The sequence below is a fragment of the Pundamilia nyererei genome, unplaced genomic scaffold (genome assembly GCF_000239375.1).
Source record: "Pundamilia nyererei isolate P.nyererei 1_Seehausen unplaced genomic scaffold, PunNye1.0 scaffold00059, whole genome shotgun sequence".
In the NCBI taxonomy this organism is placed as follows: domain Eukaryota; kingdom Metazoa; phylum Chordata; class Actinopteri; order Cichliformes; family Cichlidae; genus Pundamilia; species Pundamilia nyererei.
The window spans coordinates 2881512-2894508 of record NW_005187460.1 but is presented as its reverse complement, the minus strand read 5'-3'; the positions used below and the strand labels follow the sequence as shown (position 1 = coordinate 2894508).

Below are 12997 nucleotides of genomic sequence, written 5' to 3'. Positions count from 1 at the left end.
AAAAAAAACAAGCAGTCAGCTGTCACAGCTGCCAACAGCATTGGGAGGAGATGGAAGGAACAGGGGATTTGCCATGTTTCAGCTCACCAACTGTCAATGTGTCAAAGTGATGCAGAAACATGCAGAAACTCTGACTCTTTTCATCTGAGTCGTGATGCCCTGGCTCTTTTCCTCCATACAGGTAGGCAGTAAGAAGATGACAGTCTACAGGTACTCTCCTCCAGCCAATTTAAAAAAAAAAAAAAAAAGCCCGCCACATTGGGGCTTTTTTCCAGCACAAATATATGCAACATTAACAACATAAGCATCTCTGGGGGGATTCAGCATGCAGTGAGTGATTTTGCACTTACAGTCATGTCATCAACATCAGTGTTGAAGTGTATGTATAGAACCCCCCGTATTTACCCGTTGCACTACCAAAAACTGTTACGCTACTTGGCACATTGCTTTTGCAGAACTCCAAAAACACTGACTTAGATGTGCTGTTTTGTAATCAGTTAACAAGAAAGGGTTAAACCTCACACACACGCACCTGTGTCACAAACACCAGGACAGTTGGTGTTATTTTTGTGACCAAAAGGTCACACCTAATGCGATGAAAACCAAGCCAGAACGAAATGTTGGTCGTTTCTTGGTCATGTTTACTGTGCTGTGTTCCCTCTCACCTTGTGTGGTCCGTGTCACCGCTGTACTCTCTCTGAGGTTTCAAGTTTCTTGTGTTATTGTATTTTTGCATGTTCAAGTTTAAGAGTATAGCAATAAAAGTGGCCTTTTTGAGTTTACGTTCTCCCTCTGGAGTCCTGCATACGGTTCCATCCTCCACCTGCCACACAGCCGAAACATGACCAGATGAATAATGGATCGAGGGGAAAACTGAACTATTAAAAAGAATCAAATGAAACAGATTAGAAACTCACAGTTATGATTCCAGTTTAAATTTCACCTCATCCCTCTTCTTTCTTTTCAACACATTAAATGAACTTAAAGTAATGGATGCTTCACTTGCAGAGTCTCAACAAAAACTGAAAACGATGAACTCCTCAGTTAGTATTTACTACACGCTTCTTGTGCTGAATTGCCTACAGGTGCTTGTGATATTACATCCACCTCTTGTGGCATAATAAGCAGACACTCACACACACCAAGGCAGAGAAAGTCAAGTGTACTTTCAGTGCCACACAGTCATGTGTGCAGGTTGATTAATTAGCTCAAGTCTCCCGCACACACATAAGTATTCTGACTGACACACAGCCCTCTCAATGTCTTGTTTTAGCTCATCCACAAAGCACTTTTCTTTCTTGAGAACTACCGAGCTTGTGGTGATCTCACTAGCAAATTCATACTTACAATTATTTTTCTCTCTCTCAGCTTTCTTCGACAGCATCCTCATTTTCACCAGAGCCAGTTGCTAATAGCTCTCCCTTACAGTGTAGATTTCAGCAGAGTCAGAATGTCAACAAGCCCGAGCACTGATGGCTGCTGTAATGGGGAGCAGAGGGTACAAGTTGGCCTTACTGGTTTACATAGATACTTTCTGAGTGTGGGAATTGTAAAAGTCTCATGAATGCATCACAGTGGCAACATACTTTAGGCCAAAAAGCTGTGCACGTACACTATACAGAACTGGTGGAGATTAATGAATTAATTTGCTTTACCCCACTGTTTAATGTTCTCCCCAGTCAGCCTTCTGTAGTTCTGGTGGCTGGCTAAGATTCATCCAGTGTCACAACCAGTTTACCAGTCCATGCACATTCGCATCACAACCAGAGTCTGCAAGCTTCAAGCATGGCAGGGTCTTTATTTGCAAATGCTGCCATACACGTGCCTGTTTGCAGTCCTCCCATAAAAACCAACAGCACGTAGCTCAAAGTAAATGACATCGTGCATAGGAGGAATGCTGATTGGTTGAAAAGTGGTCTAGAGAATTAAAAGGATGACAGTGGAGTTAAAAAAAATGGGAGAAATGTGAAAAAAAAACTTTAAAAAAATGACCAGCAACTGCAGAAGCAAGAGACTTGTTGTTTGTGACACTGCCCCCTGGTGACAATAAACCACTACAACATGTAGACAACACACTACGAAGCTGTCTGCAGGTAAAAACCGACGCAAACAGACACAAACGCATTGCATTCCTGCAAATCTGTCTTTAGCATTCGCTTGAGGCAGGAAAGAGAAAGAAATTTTACTCTCACATGACATCAAAGCTAGTAAAAAATAAAACCACATCACAGTAGAGACATTAATGGCTCTTACACATCCTAATGTGATACTGAGTTGGAATATAGCCGCCAACTACACCACCAAAAATTTTCACCATTCACGGTGCTACCAGCTGTAGCACTGCAGTAAGTCCAGTCAGTGATCCGTCAATAAATCATCGCATTTCATCAAGCTGGACAACATCCAGCTGGTCGGGATAATGATGTCAGATTTTTCCCAGAAGATTAGGAAACGGCATGGGAGAAGAGTGTTTTGGGCAGTTTTGATCCAGCTGTTTGTGCAGACATTACCTCAGGTTTATTTACAGAGCTGGGAGATGGACCTTATTACAAATGAAACAAACAGTCAACTGGAACAAAACCAGCATTTTAGATAACGGAATCAGTGTGGGAGATTTTCAGTAAAAAAAGGCTTCTAATTGTTAGTCAGCAAAACAAACTTCAAAAATTTAAATATTTTACAGCTTCAATGTTTTTTTTTAAAAAGAGGTAAAGTTATGTAACCAATCAGTTGTGAAAAATATAATGTTACATGCTGCCACTGAGTCTCTGGGAAGGATAATACAACTCACCAAGAGAAAAAGATGATGGTTGCATTGACGGGGTGATGATTAGATGGATATGTCATATATACTAAGATTAAAAAGGCTTTGATTGTGCACAGTTAAAGTGAAGCACAGCTTGAGAAAAAAAAAGATGGCAGAGCTGACTCTTAAAATAAATATCAGAAGGCTGGTTGGAGAGAAACAGAATAATCTCCTCAGACACAGCAACCACATCTGTCAATGAAATCAAGTGAAATCACAAAAAAGACTTGATCTGGTCAAAGATCTGGGCCCATTGTGAAAATGTAATCTGGTTGTGAAATCCATATTGTTTCTGCGTGAATGAGTCACCTTCATTCACAGGTTTCAGAGTGATCCTTGACTGATAATACAGAACTATTTACCGCCTACGCCTCAGTGTGCTGAATGAGAAACAGAAAGAGGAAAGAGAGAGAGGGCGCCTTTCACTCACATGCTAATCTGAACATCTCTCTGTCTTCTCCATGTCAATCTGCGAGTGGATCAAAGCATCTGCTGGACAGATGACGCCATTCGCACGCCGAGGCTGGTGCAAGGGTCACTCTCAACCCACAGTGCAAAAGGGACTTAGGGTGTGTATATATGTGTGTGTGTGTGTGTGTGAGTAAGAGAGAAAGTGACAGTGAGTGTGTGTGTGTGTTTCCAAGCCTGAAGCCAGACTCAGAGAGCCTTGACACCACACATGCTGAATCAGAAGCTGAGGTGCAGAGATGGGGGAGTGTGTGGAGTGATGGTGAGAGGGAGGGATTAACAGGTGCTAGTGAGTCATTGTCACTATTAAACGCAGATACTTCTTAATGCATTAGTGCATGATGGTAAAATCATATTAGGGAGAAGGTGTGAGATTTTTTTTTTCCTGTGCTTGCTGAAGCCACCGACCAACTGGCCGCTTGGTCCTTTAGTTTATTACTATTATGCGTGGAAATTGTTCTGATTTAGGAAAGTGTCAAAAACTGATGGAATTAAATAAAATGAAGTGCTCTGCAGGTTTTTAAAGCTCTGTCGGTGAGTAAGTCCTGTATCATCACTGAAATTCAAAGAGGTTCATACCCTATTCACTGTTTGCCAAAGCTAGCCGGTGGATAATGGGTGCTAACAACATGGCAAAACTCAAAATGAGCACTTCAAGCTAGCAATGTAGGTGTACATGTTAGCAAGAGCGAGAGAAAGGGAGGGAGAGATAACAGAAGCACAGAAAGATAGAGAGGAATAGTTAGGCATGAAGACAGAGCAGAGTCGAGGAGATACATGGATGAATAACAAGGAAACAGCCCAGGAGTGCTAGAGAAAATGAGCAATGGGCCTCAGAAGGTGGGAGAAATGAGTAATGACTGTTAAAGTAGTTAAACCGAGATGAAGAGAAGCCAACAGAGAGTAACCGCATTAATAAAAAGTTGAACACCAGGCATTAAAGATGTGCTCTTTCTCTCTTGATTGCCTGGGATGTAACCGCTTTCACCAAACTGTACTATGTTTTCTTAAACCACTTTAATGGCGTTTGATGTTATTTAATGAAGAAAACACGGAAATTTTCGAGAGGAGGTGCTGATCACAGAGTATCGTCGCAGGAGTTAATCAAGCATTTGAGACAATGCAGTCATTAAAAACAAAGCTTTTGATTACAGTTTGTGAGAGAATATTAGTGTGAGAGTGCTCCTAGTCTTCTAATCGGCTTTGCGAGGGAGCATTCATTAGCAGTTCTTTCAGTCTGGTGAAGCTGAAATGTGAGAACACCAGAGCCCAATTGGAGTATTATGTTTGCCCACTTAAAGAAGATGAAGAGCTGGAGATGAAGAGCTGGTTTGACAGGATGGGGAGTTTACAGTGTTTTTCTTGCAGCGGGCGGTGTGGCCGTGCTTGACCCCCACCTCTTATCTAACCAAGGACAGATCACATCATGGCCGGCGGAAAGGGGAGGCTGAGGTTCAACTGTTACAGCAGGGTCGCACGTGCGCCCCTGACAAGGATGCTGTACCCCGAGGGACCTTTGTTCCAACACCACCCTGAACCAGACAGCGTCACATGCAGTTTGAGGAATAAAAGATGACCAATGAGGGATAATGTTATCACACCTGATGTGTAGATGCAAAAAACAAACAAAAAGTGCCTCACATGTTTTATACTACAAATAGATGAATGACTCAATATAGTCACTATTGTAAAATCAATACAGTGATCTTATAATACAAGAAATCTCTCTGTCTGTCTGTTCGTCCGTGAACTCCTCCCAAACCGTCAGGAGCTGAGCATCCAAATTTGGCAGGTACATCTCAGGCACCTGAAGGTTCTTATCTACATTGCGACACATCATGTTGCCTAGCAACGGCATAAAATGAGCTGCTTTTAGCATTTACGTACATATAACATCTTGCAAAAACATCGGATGATTTTTGTTTCATACAGTACCATCTAATTTATATCCACAAAAGCTGAATTATGCCTGCCATATTAGGATGTCACAGCGTTGCCTGGCAACCACCGAGTAATAGGCCAAAATGACCTGGGTTTGGCCTTTATGCATCTATAATATCTTTATTTCAAGACAAAAAAATCTCATTTATATCCATAAAAGTTCAATTATATGTGTCCCTAGCAACTACCTAGCAACAAGCTAAAATGACCCATTTCCAGCAAACTAGCAACATCCACCACCTCTGTTTTTGATACTTTTCTCAATATGGTCAAGTTTATCAGCCAAAAGCATGCACAGGCACAAACTTGACAATTTTGTCACATTGGCATGTACTAATACGATATTTTTGACATAATGTTGTCTAAAAGTGAATGCAGTCTTTAAAGATTTTAAAACACATGAGAGAGGTTTTATTATCTTTTTATATCTGACAGCTTCATCATCACATCCAATAAATCCATCAAATCCTACATTAAATACATCCTAACAGCTACGCTACAGACAGGTAAATGTTGATCATTTAAACAACTCTGAGACAGAACCACATTGTATATACTAATTTACCTACACTAGGCCTACAGCATTTTTTCCTTATTGATGTTCGCTTTGGTTGTAAATGGAGTGAGAAACGATTGAATCAGGGTTAGATTTAATATTGCTTTTAATTTGTTCATTTTTTGTAGTTTTTCTGTGGGATTATATAACTAACAAAAATAGTGCGGTAAAGGTTATATCACCCATCGCTATTTCAGCAGATGTTTTGTGAACAGATCATTATAGAAGGAAATGTTAATTTATGCTGGGCTAAGTTACTCATCATGTATTTTCATGCTTTACTCTTGTGGACTCTCTTCATTACACTTTCTGTGGAGACTCTAAATATAGTGGATAAATCCTGTAATTAATTCCTACTTCAGTGTTTACACACAGAATCACACTGAGCTGTGACACGTCATAGAACTTACTACATATGCTATATATATTATTTGACTGGGAGTGTAGATAGATGCACTCAGGTGCATGCACAAAAAAACCTGGAGTCATGCAAAGCATTCACTTACATCTGTATCGGGACCCTTGTCGGCTCCGGGACACGAGAAGGTGACAAACTCATGGCACCGTTTGTGGACCACGAAACAGCAAACTGAGAGAAAAGAAGAAAGAGCAGAGAGTTTTACAGGAACAACTTATGGCACAATATTGTGAGCTGTTTTGTCTTACAAGTTTATGAAGGCCATTCAACCATAAAATCTGCTTCTTTAAAAAAAAACATTTGCATTCACAAAAAAGTACCGTCAATCCAAGTTTCAGACAAACAGTTACGAGATAGAAGGAGACACAAAGAGGAATGTACTTGTCCATTGTCACAAACAAATGCAAGCAGACAAACAGACTGAAATGCATGTGTACACCCACACTCACACCCACTCAAAAAATGTTTCTGCAGCTCTCGGCTCTTTACAAGCTGTTGGGGTTGATACCAATTGTATCATTGTCTCCCACTGAAATGGGATCCGCCTATACCAAAGTGTCACTCAGCGTGACACGGCTGACATGACATCTGACGCTGCTATCAAGTCAGCGATAGTGGCATTTACATTTGGACTCTGCCGCTGATCTGGAGGGGGGGGGAGCAAAAATGTGGACATCTGTGACAGCTGGCGCGTGAGCTGACTCCCTCTCCGTCTCTCACTCTCTGTACCCAACAGTATTTTTCTCTTGCATTGTTTGAAATTCTTCATTCTTTCTTCTTTATCCATTCTCACACAATCTGTCTGCTTCGCTCATTGTCAAGCTGCCTGCTTGCTCATGTGCACTACTGCGCTCTCCCACTATCATATATGTGTGGTTTTGTCTGTAATTCTGCCAGCAAAGCGCCACACAGTTGCCAGACAATCTGACAAGCATTGGTTAAACAAGAGAAATTAGTTTGCTGCCGTCCAAGAAACAGCAGGGGTTTTGACTGAAAGGCAGTTGTATCATTCTGCTGGGCTAATTAGATACTTTTCAAATAGATAGTTAGATACTCATTTAGAGATCATTAGCATAACTGTGAGCGTCTTCAACATAACGCTTTAGCGTAGCCCTAATCCTAAACTAATAATCAACTGCGATTTCTTTTTGTGTTCTTGCCTGTGGTTAGTGCCGAGCTGGTGGCAATGTACAGTATGAATTCATCTCTTTGAGTAATAAACACAAAATGAAGCAGAGAGGGAGGGGATGGCACACAAAGCTCAGCAAAAATAGTAGCCCACAGTGATTTATCCCTGCTCTGAAGCTGTCATCTGTGCCATTTGTCATTTTCATAATGTACAGTACACAACAGCCAAACCAGGCACTCAGTACAGGTGTAAATGCAAACAGTGGGGATTTATAAAATCAGGTCCATCCATGCTTGCAATATTGCTATATGAATCTTTGGTCTGTCATCGCACACATAAAATGCTATGACTGAGATGGGATTCACTGATGTAGTTAACTGGGTTAAAAACTGTTGTGAAAAAGAATTTCCAAAACTATATTAAGGGTGCACTTGATTATCACACAATAAACACAAAGTCAGTTAAACTTCAGGGATATCATTATGTCCAGTTAGGAAGCAGAAACCTTTGTGAGTTTCACCTTCTTTCGTATAAATTAAAAGTTACATTAGGCAGAGTGGAGAACCTCCAAAAAGTAAAGGTTTAATAGGTGGTTTTCACAGACCATTGCTCTCTTTCTGTTAGTCCTGACTGATTTTTCTGTAGCTTTGCCTTTTGCTAGTAGCCTAGTCACTCCTGCTAGCATTAGACGCTACCATCAGCCCTTTTAGGTTGCAGAGGTAGTTCAGCTTCTTCAGGATACATGCTATCACCACGCTGTCACCTTATTACTATAATGTACTTGGAATTCTGTACACCACTAAATAAAAACATAATAATCACATAAGTATGATATGCTGCTAAATATGTCTATTAATGACAGTATCCAATGCTAGCATGCTAAATACATACTAAATCCTTAGAATTGCCAAAGAAACAACTTTAGGCCAATGGGGAGGCACCAAAAACTGCACTTCCTCAAATGTACACTCAAGACCGACTCCAAAAGCAACTCAATCCCCATAGACTCCTATACTGAAAAGCCAATTTTACAGCAAAAATGAATGCTTATGCAACATACTCATTTCAATAATTCTGAGAGGTAAAGCCATACATTTCAATGGGCATGACAGATGTTTGTGATTGGAGAATTCAGTCACTAGTGATTAGCTTGACATGACCTCACTAAGCTGATTCACTGAACTGGACTTTTTAACTTTATTCATCGTGTTAAGACCTAAGAATCGTAGATGTTCTATTAAACATTCTAGAGGTCTACATGCAATAGTTTTTAGGAGTTACATTTTTGCATTTTGTTTGTATGTTACAAGTACTTACAGTAGTAACAGGTATCTGTGTCTGTGTGATGAACCCATACAGTTTATCAGTGTCCCTCACTTGCCAAGTTACAGTGCTAGTCTTTAGCCATCCTGCATTTGTTTATATCATAAAAAAAACAAGTCAAGGTATGAACCAGTGTTAAGTCTACATACAGCAGATAACGTAGCAAAGAACCAGTTTTAAATTGATGCTTTAGTCAGTGTGTTATTAGCAGCCTGTTGGAAAGCCACATAATTTGTTTTTGGTGATTCCCAAAGAGCTATTAGTCAAAAATTTGGCATATCTCGGCAAGGTGTGCAGTGTGTCCTTAAAAGATTTGAGGTAACTGGAAGACAAAAGAAGAGAAAAGAAGAAGGCTAAAAAAAAACACTACAGATGAACGGTGTCTGAAATCATATTCTTAAGAAATAGGGAAAAGAGATGTATCTGGGCCTTCAGTTCAGGGCTCGCAAAATCGCTAGCCCGACGTCCCGGAGCTAGCGATATCTCCGGTCGGGCGACCAAAACCGAGTTGATCCATCTACTGTTCACCAAAGACGTAGCTATTTTGATCGAGTCTTTAAGAATATGTAAAAATGAATTTGCTAGATCTGTATCAATGTGTCAGATATTATTTCACGTCTTATTCTGAATTTTAGATGACTGTTTAGCTGGAGGAGATTCATTTCCAAAAATGGCCTACATGTTTCCTTGATGTGGCAGGGCTCACACAACAGATAGCATGATCATTTAAATGCAAATTTGCCAAGCCAACCACCTTAAATCTTTTGTACTTTTAACTTCTAAAAGGTGAGATCAAGGTCCCTTTTTTCTTCAAAGCAACTGAAAAACACCAGTGTTGAATTCACATTAGACTTCTTGAAAGAGCGTTTCAACATTTTATTATTTCATTTTTCTCCTATCGGTGCATGCTGATTATATTAGTAATTGTTTTGGTGCTGACCTCAGGGCATTCATACCCACTTCATATCCACCTCCAACTTGCCCAAAAGTCAAACTTTCAGTCCTCCCATCCCACATCCTGCCCACTCAGCCGTCATTCAAATTAAGAAAACATTTGCTTAGATGCAAAGGAAAAGCACAAAGCACATAAAATCTGCTGCGTGTATTTTCATCTTCTCTAACACAGAGTTTTACTCAGCAGGATTAATTCTGAGTGCAATCATCAGGTTTTTCTTTTTCTCCCTGCAGCCTACTAACAATATGTGAATCACGCGTGTAATGACGTCTGTAGTTCTCTCTCTCTCTGCCCGTCCATCAGCACTCCTCACACCCTCGGCTACACACCCACATGCCCATTACTGCCTCTGTTTAGTGCTGATCCCTGACCGTTTGAATGTCTGCCGGTAAGCTGAGCTGACCGACTTGACACTGATCCCAGTTCAGAGGTGAAGGAGGGCACCTAAGCTGAATATAGTGGAAGGGATAAATCTAGCTTTGGACCTTGTGCGCCTGAGTCCAGGAGAGTGTGCACGTGTCAGGAAAGCTTAACCACACTTACACAAGTCAGAGACCGTGCTTCTCTGCAACTATAATCCTTGGCATTGACTTTCATGTGCATGCACACAGAATGATACACACATAAATCTAAAAGCCGTCTTACAAAAGTAGAAGCCAACACTGCATGCTGCCGCGGCTGAAACACTGAAGCTCTCTGGGAGCTTATGGGAAGTTACATGCACTCAGTAATTTCCATCTATACAGTGCTGTGCAAAAGTCTTGAGTCAACCCTTACTTCATTGAATTTTCTTCCAATGAGCCAGGCTTTATTATAAATTTTAAGTGGTCCTGAGAAATTGTTCTCCAGCTTTTCAGAAGGTCTTTTAAAGCTTTTCTTTAGACATTAGCTGCTTTTTCCACCCATTTTGCTTCCAGTTCTTGTATCTGACCATTTTATAAAGAACTGTTTTGGTTTGGTTTTTTTGTCAAGCCACATAACACCCAACTAAAACAAGAACTCTAAAGCAAAAAGGAAAAACACCTAACTCAAGTAATAAACCACATATCAGCATATCTCATAAATTGTTTTAGTGGATGGTTAGCTGTCAAAAAGCCAGTGTTAAGGAAGGTAAACAGAGAGAAAAAGCTGAAGTGTGCCAAATTACACAAGAACTGGTCTCAAAATCAGTGGCAACAGGTTTTCTGGAGTGATGAAATCCAGAGTGGAGTGAAACAATGAGTTTACACCCACCTGTAAAACATGGTGAAGGTTCTGTCAAAACTGATGGAATTATTAAATATAAGCACATTCTGATCTACCATGTAATACTATCTGAAACGCTTCTGATTGGCTTTATTTCTCAGCAGGAAAATGATCCCGAACACCCTGCCAATGCAGTAAAAGCACACATGGCTAGAAAAAGCACATAATGGATCACTTTTAGTCATGGACAGGCCTCCCCAGAGCCCAGACGTTAACATTATTGAAGCTTTGTTAAAGAGATGACCAAATACTGACTTTCAAGCTCATTAGAATTGTTAAACTGTTTGTTTTGAATTTCTTTGCCTTATATTCTTCCATTTATGTTTATATATCACTGGACCCATTTCACATTTCCCTAAGAAAATATAAAGAAATGATGGGTAGCTCAAAACTTTTGCACAGTATCTTATGAACTGAAGTAACAGAAAATCATTTTCTCTATTTCTCCTGTGTTAAAGGAGTTTTGTTATAAAGTGCTGGAGGAGAACTACAACGCACTAGAATTAATCTTTCTGGTGACTCAGAGGGATGTGACTGACGAACTCAGTAGTGAGAAGAGCAGTTGTCTCCAAATGGTTTCATTCTCGCGGGGAGAGCTATGTAAAGCAGCGGGAGCAGAGGTGACAGTAACATACTGTATCGTCAGGGATATTATGATTAATTACTATGGGCTTTGTTTTACCAGCCTAATTACATAAGCACAGAGATAAGGGGCTTTGGCATTATAAAGCAGCTTACACAACATAAAAGCGTTCTCGCAAGCGTGCGTGTGTGCAGAAGGTGGAAAGCACATGTTTATATGCATCATCCTAGTGCCTGTCTCTATAGGTGGCATGGTTTCACACATACCATTACATCCATACCCCTTCTCCTCTGATCCTTTCAAGTGTGTATTTAGCTCTGGCTAATCTGGGAAAATTGATAATCTACCGAGCCACCGTTAATAGAATTATGATGTGCTCCTGCCCAGAAGAAAAGCTTGCAGTGGAGATATGGGAGAGAAAGCGCGCAGGACACGGGCAGCACAGAACCAACTCAATACCCTCCAGACACATTCAATCAATCCAGGTCCCCCAGAGTGCATCTGAACACAAAGAGAAAAGAAGCTTTGATCTGAGATCCGCAGGAGGAAAAGGAGGAAGTGTGTGACACGATGGATGAACAGGCAGAGAGGGTGGAAACAAATCCACAGGGGTTCCCGTGACTGTAGAGATGGATGCTTCCAGTTAGAAATGCTGCTCAAACAACAGCTCATCGTTTTCGCTATGAAATGTTATCGAGGTGATGCTGGGTGACAGCTTCTTCACCTAGCCCTGTCTGGGAATTGCTCGCAGCTTCCCATAATGCAGTATCTTTTAAATAAACACAAAGACAGGTTTCGTCCCAAGCAGGCACATGACTGTGTAAAATGCTCCTATTTGTCCCCTCCACCCTGATCTCGACTGTGCTCGTTCTGCAGCAGATCTTCTGTCATTTGATGCAAGACAAATGTCAGAGAAAAGGAGCGGAGAGGAAAAGAGAGGTTTCTTGTCCTCTCTTAGTTATTTTTAGGGTTGGTTCTGGCCAGGGCTGGAACAGCGTGTACTGAACTGTGACGTGGTGAAAATGTGAGGAAAGACATTTCCCCTGCACTTCTCTTTCACCTGCCTGGTGGACGCTGTAAGTGGCACGCGCTGATACAGACATCCAGCCGCATCAACGTATCTGAGGCCGGCATGTGTGTGAGAAACTGAGAATGATGAATGAAAAGCTATTGCTGCCACAAGCCTGCGCAAGTACTCAATGACAGATATGGAAAAAGCTGAAATATAACCATGTACAAACGAGCCAACACAATGCATCCGGCAGACAGACGAACTTCTAGCCTGTGTCAAGTTCTCGTCAAATTTTGATGCAGTTCAAAGGTCAGGGAGAAACTATATCCATCAGTCACTTTACCATCCTGATTACTTGCACTAACCCTTGGCTTTTACACTTCAACATGCATGAGTTCATTTGGATTTAAAGAGGCTTGTTAGAGGTTTTGAGCAGTCTGGCTCTACCACTTGACTGAGCAACCTTTTGGAAAATATAGAAATCTCCAACATTCTGCTCAGCATCAGATCGTGCGAAAATGTGACCAGATGAAATCACATTTCCGGACAGAATCCATAGAT

The 12997-nt window shown here is 41.0% G+C and overlaps 1 protein-coding gene across 2 annotated transcripts in view; it reads right to left on the bottom strand.

Annotated features, from left to right (window-relative positions):
* prkcab (protein kinase C, alpha, b) overlaps positions 1-12997 on the bottom strand; it is a 117498-nt gene that overhangs the window by 74598 nt on the left and 29903 nt on the right. For both annotated transcript variants that reach the window (XM_005734651.1, XM_005734652.1), the window contains exon 3: positions 6278-6360. In XM_005734651.1, coding sequence (XP_005734708.1) covers positions 6278-6360 — 83 coding nt within the window. The remainder of the gene's footprint in view (positions 1-6277; positions 6361-12997) is intronic.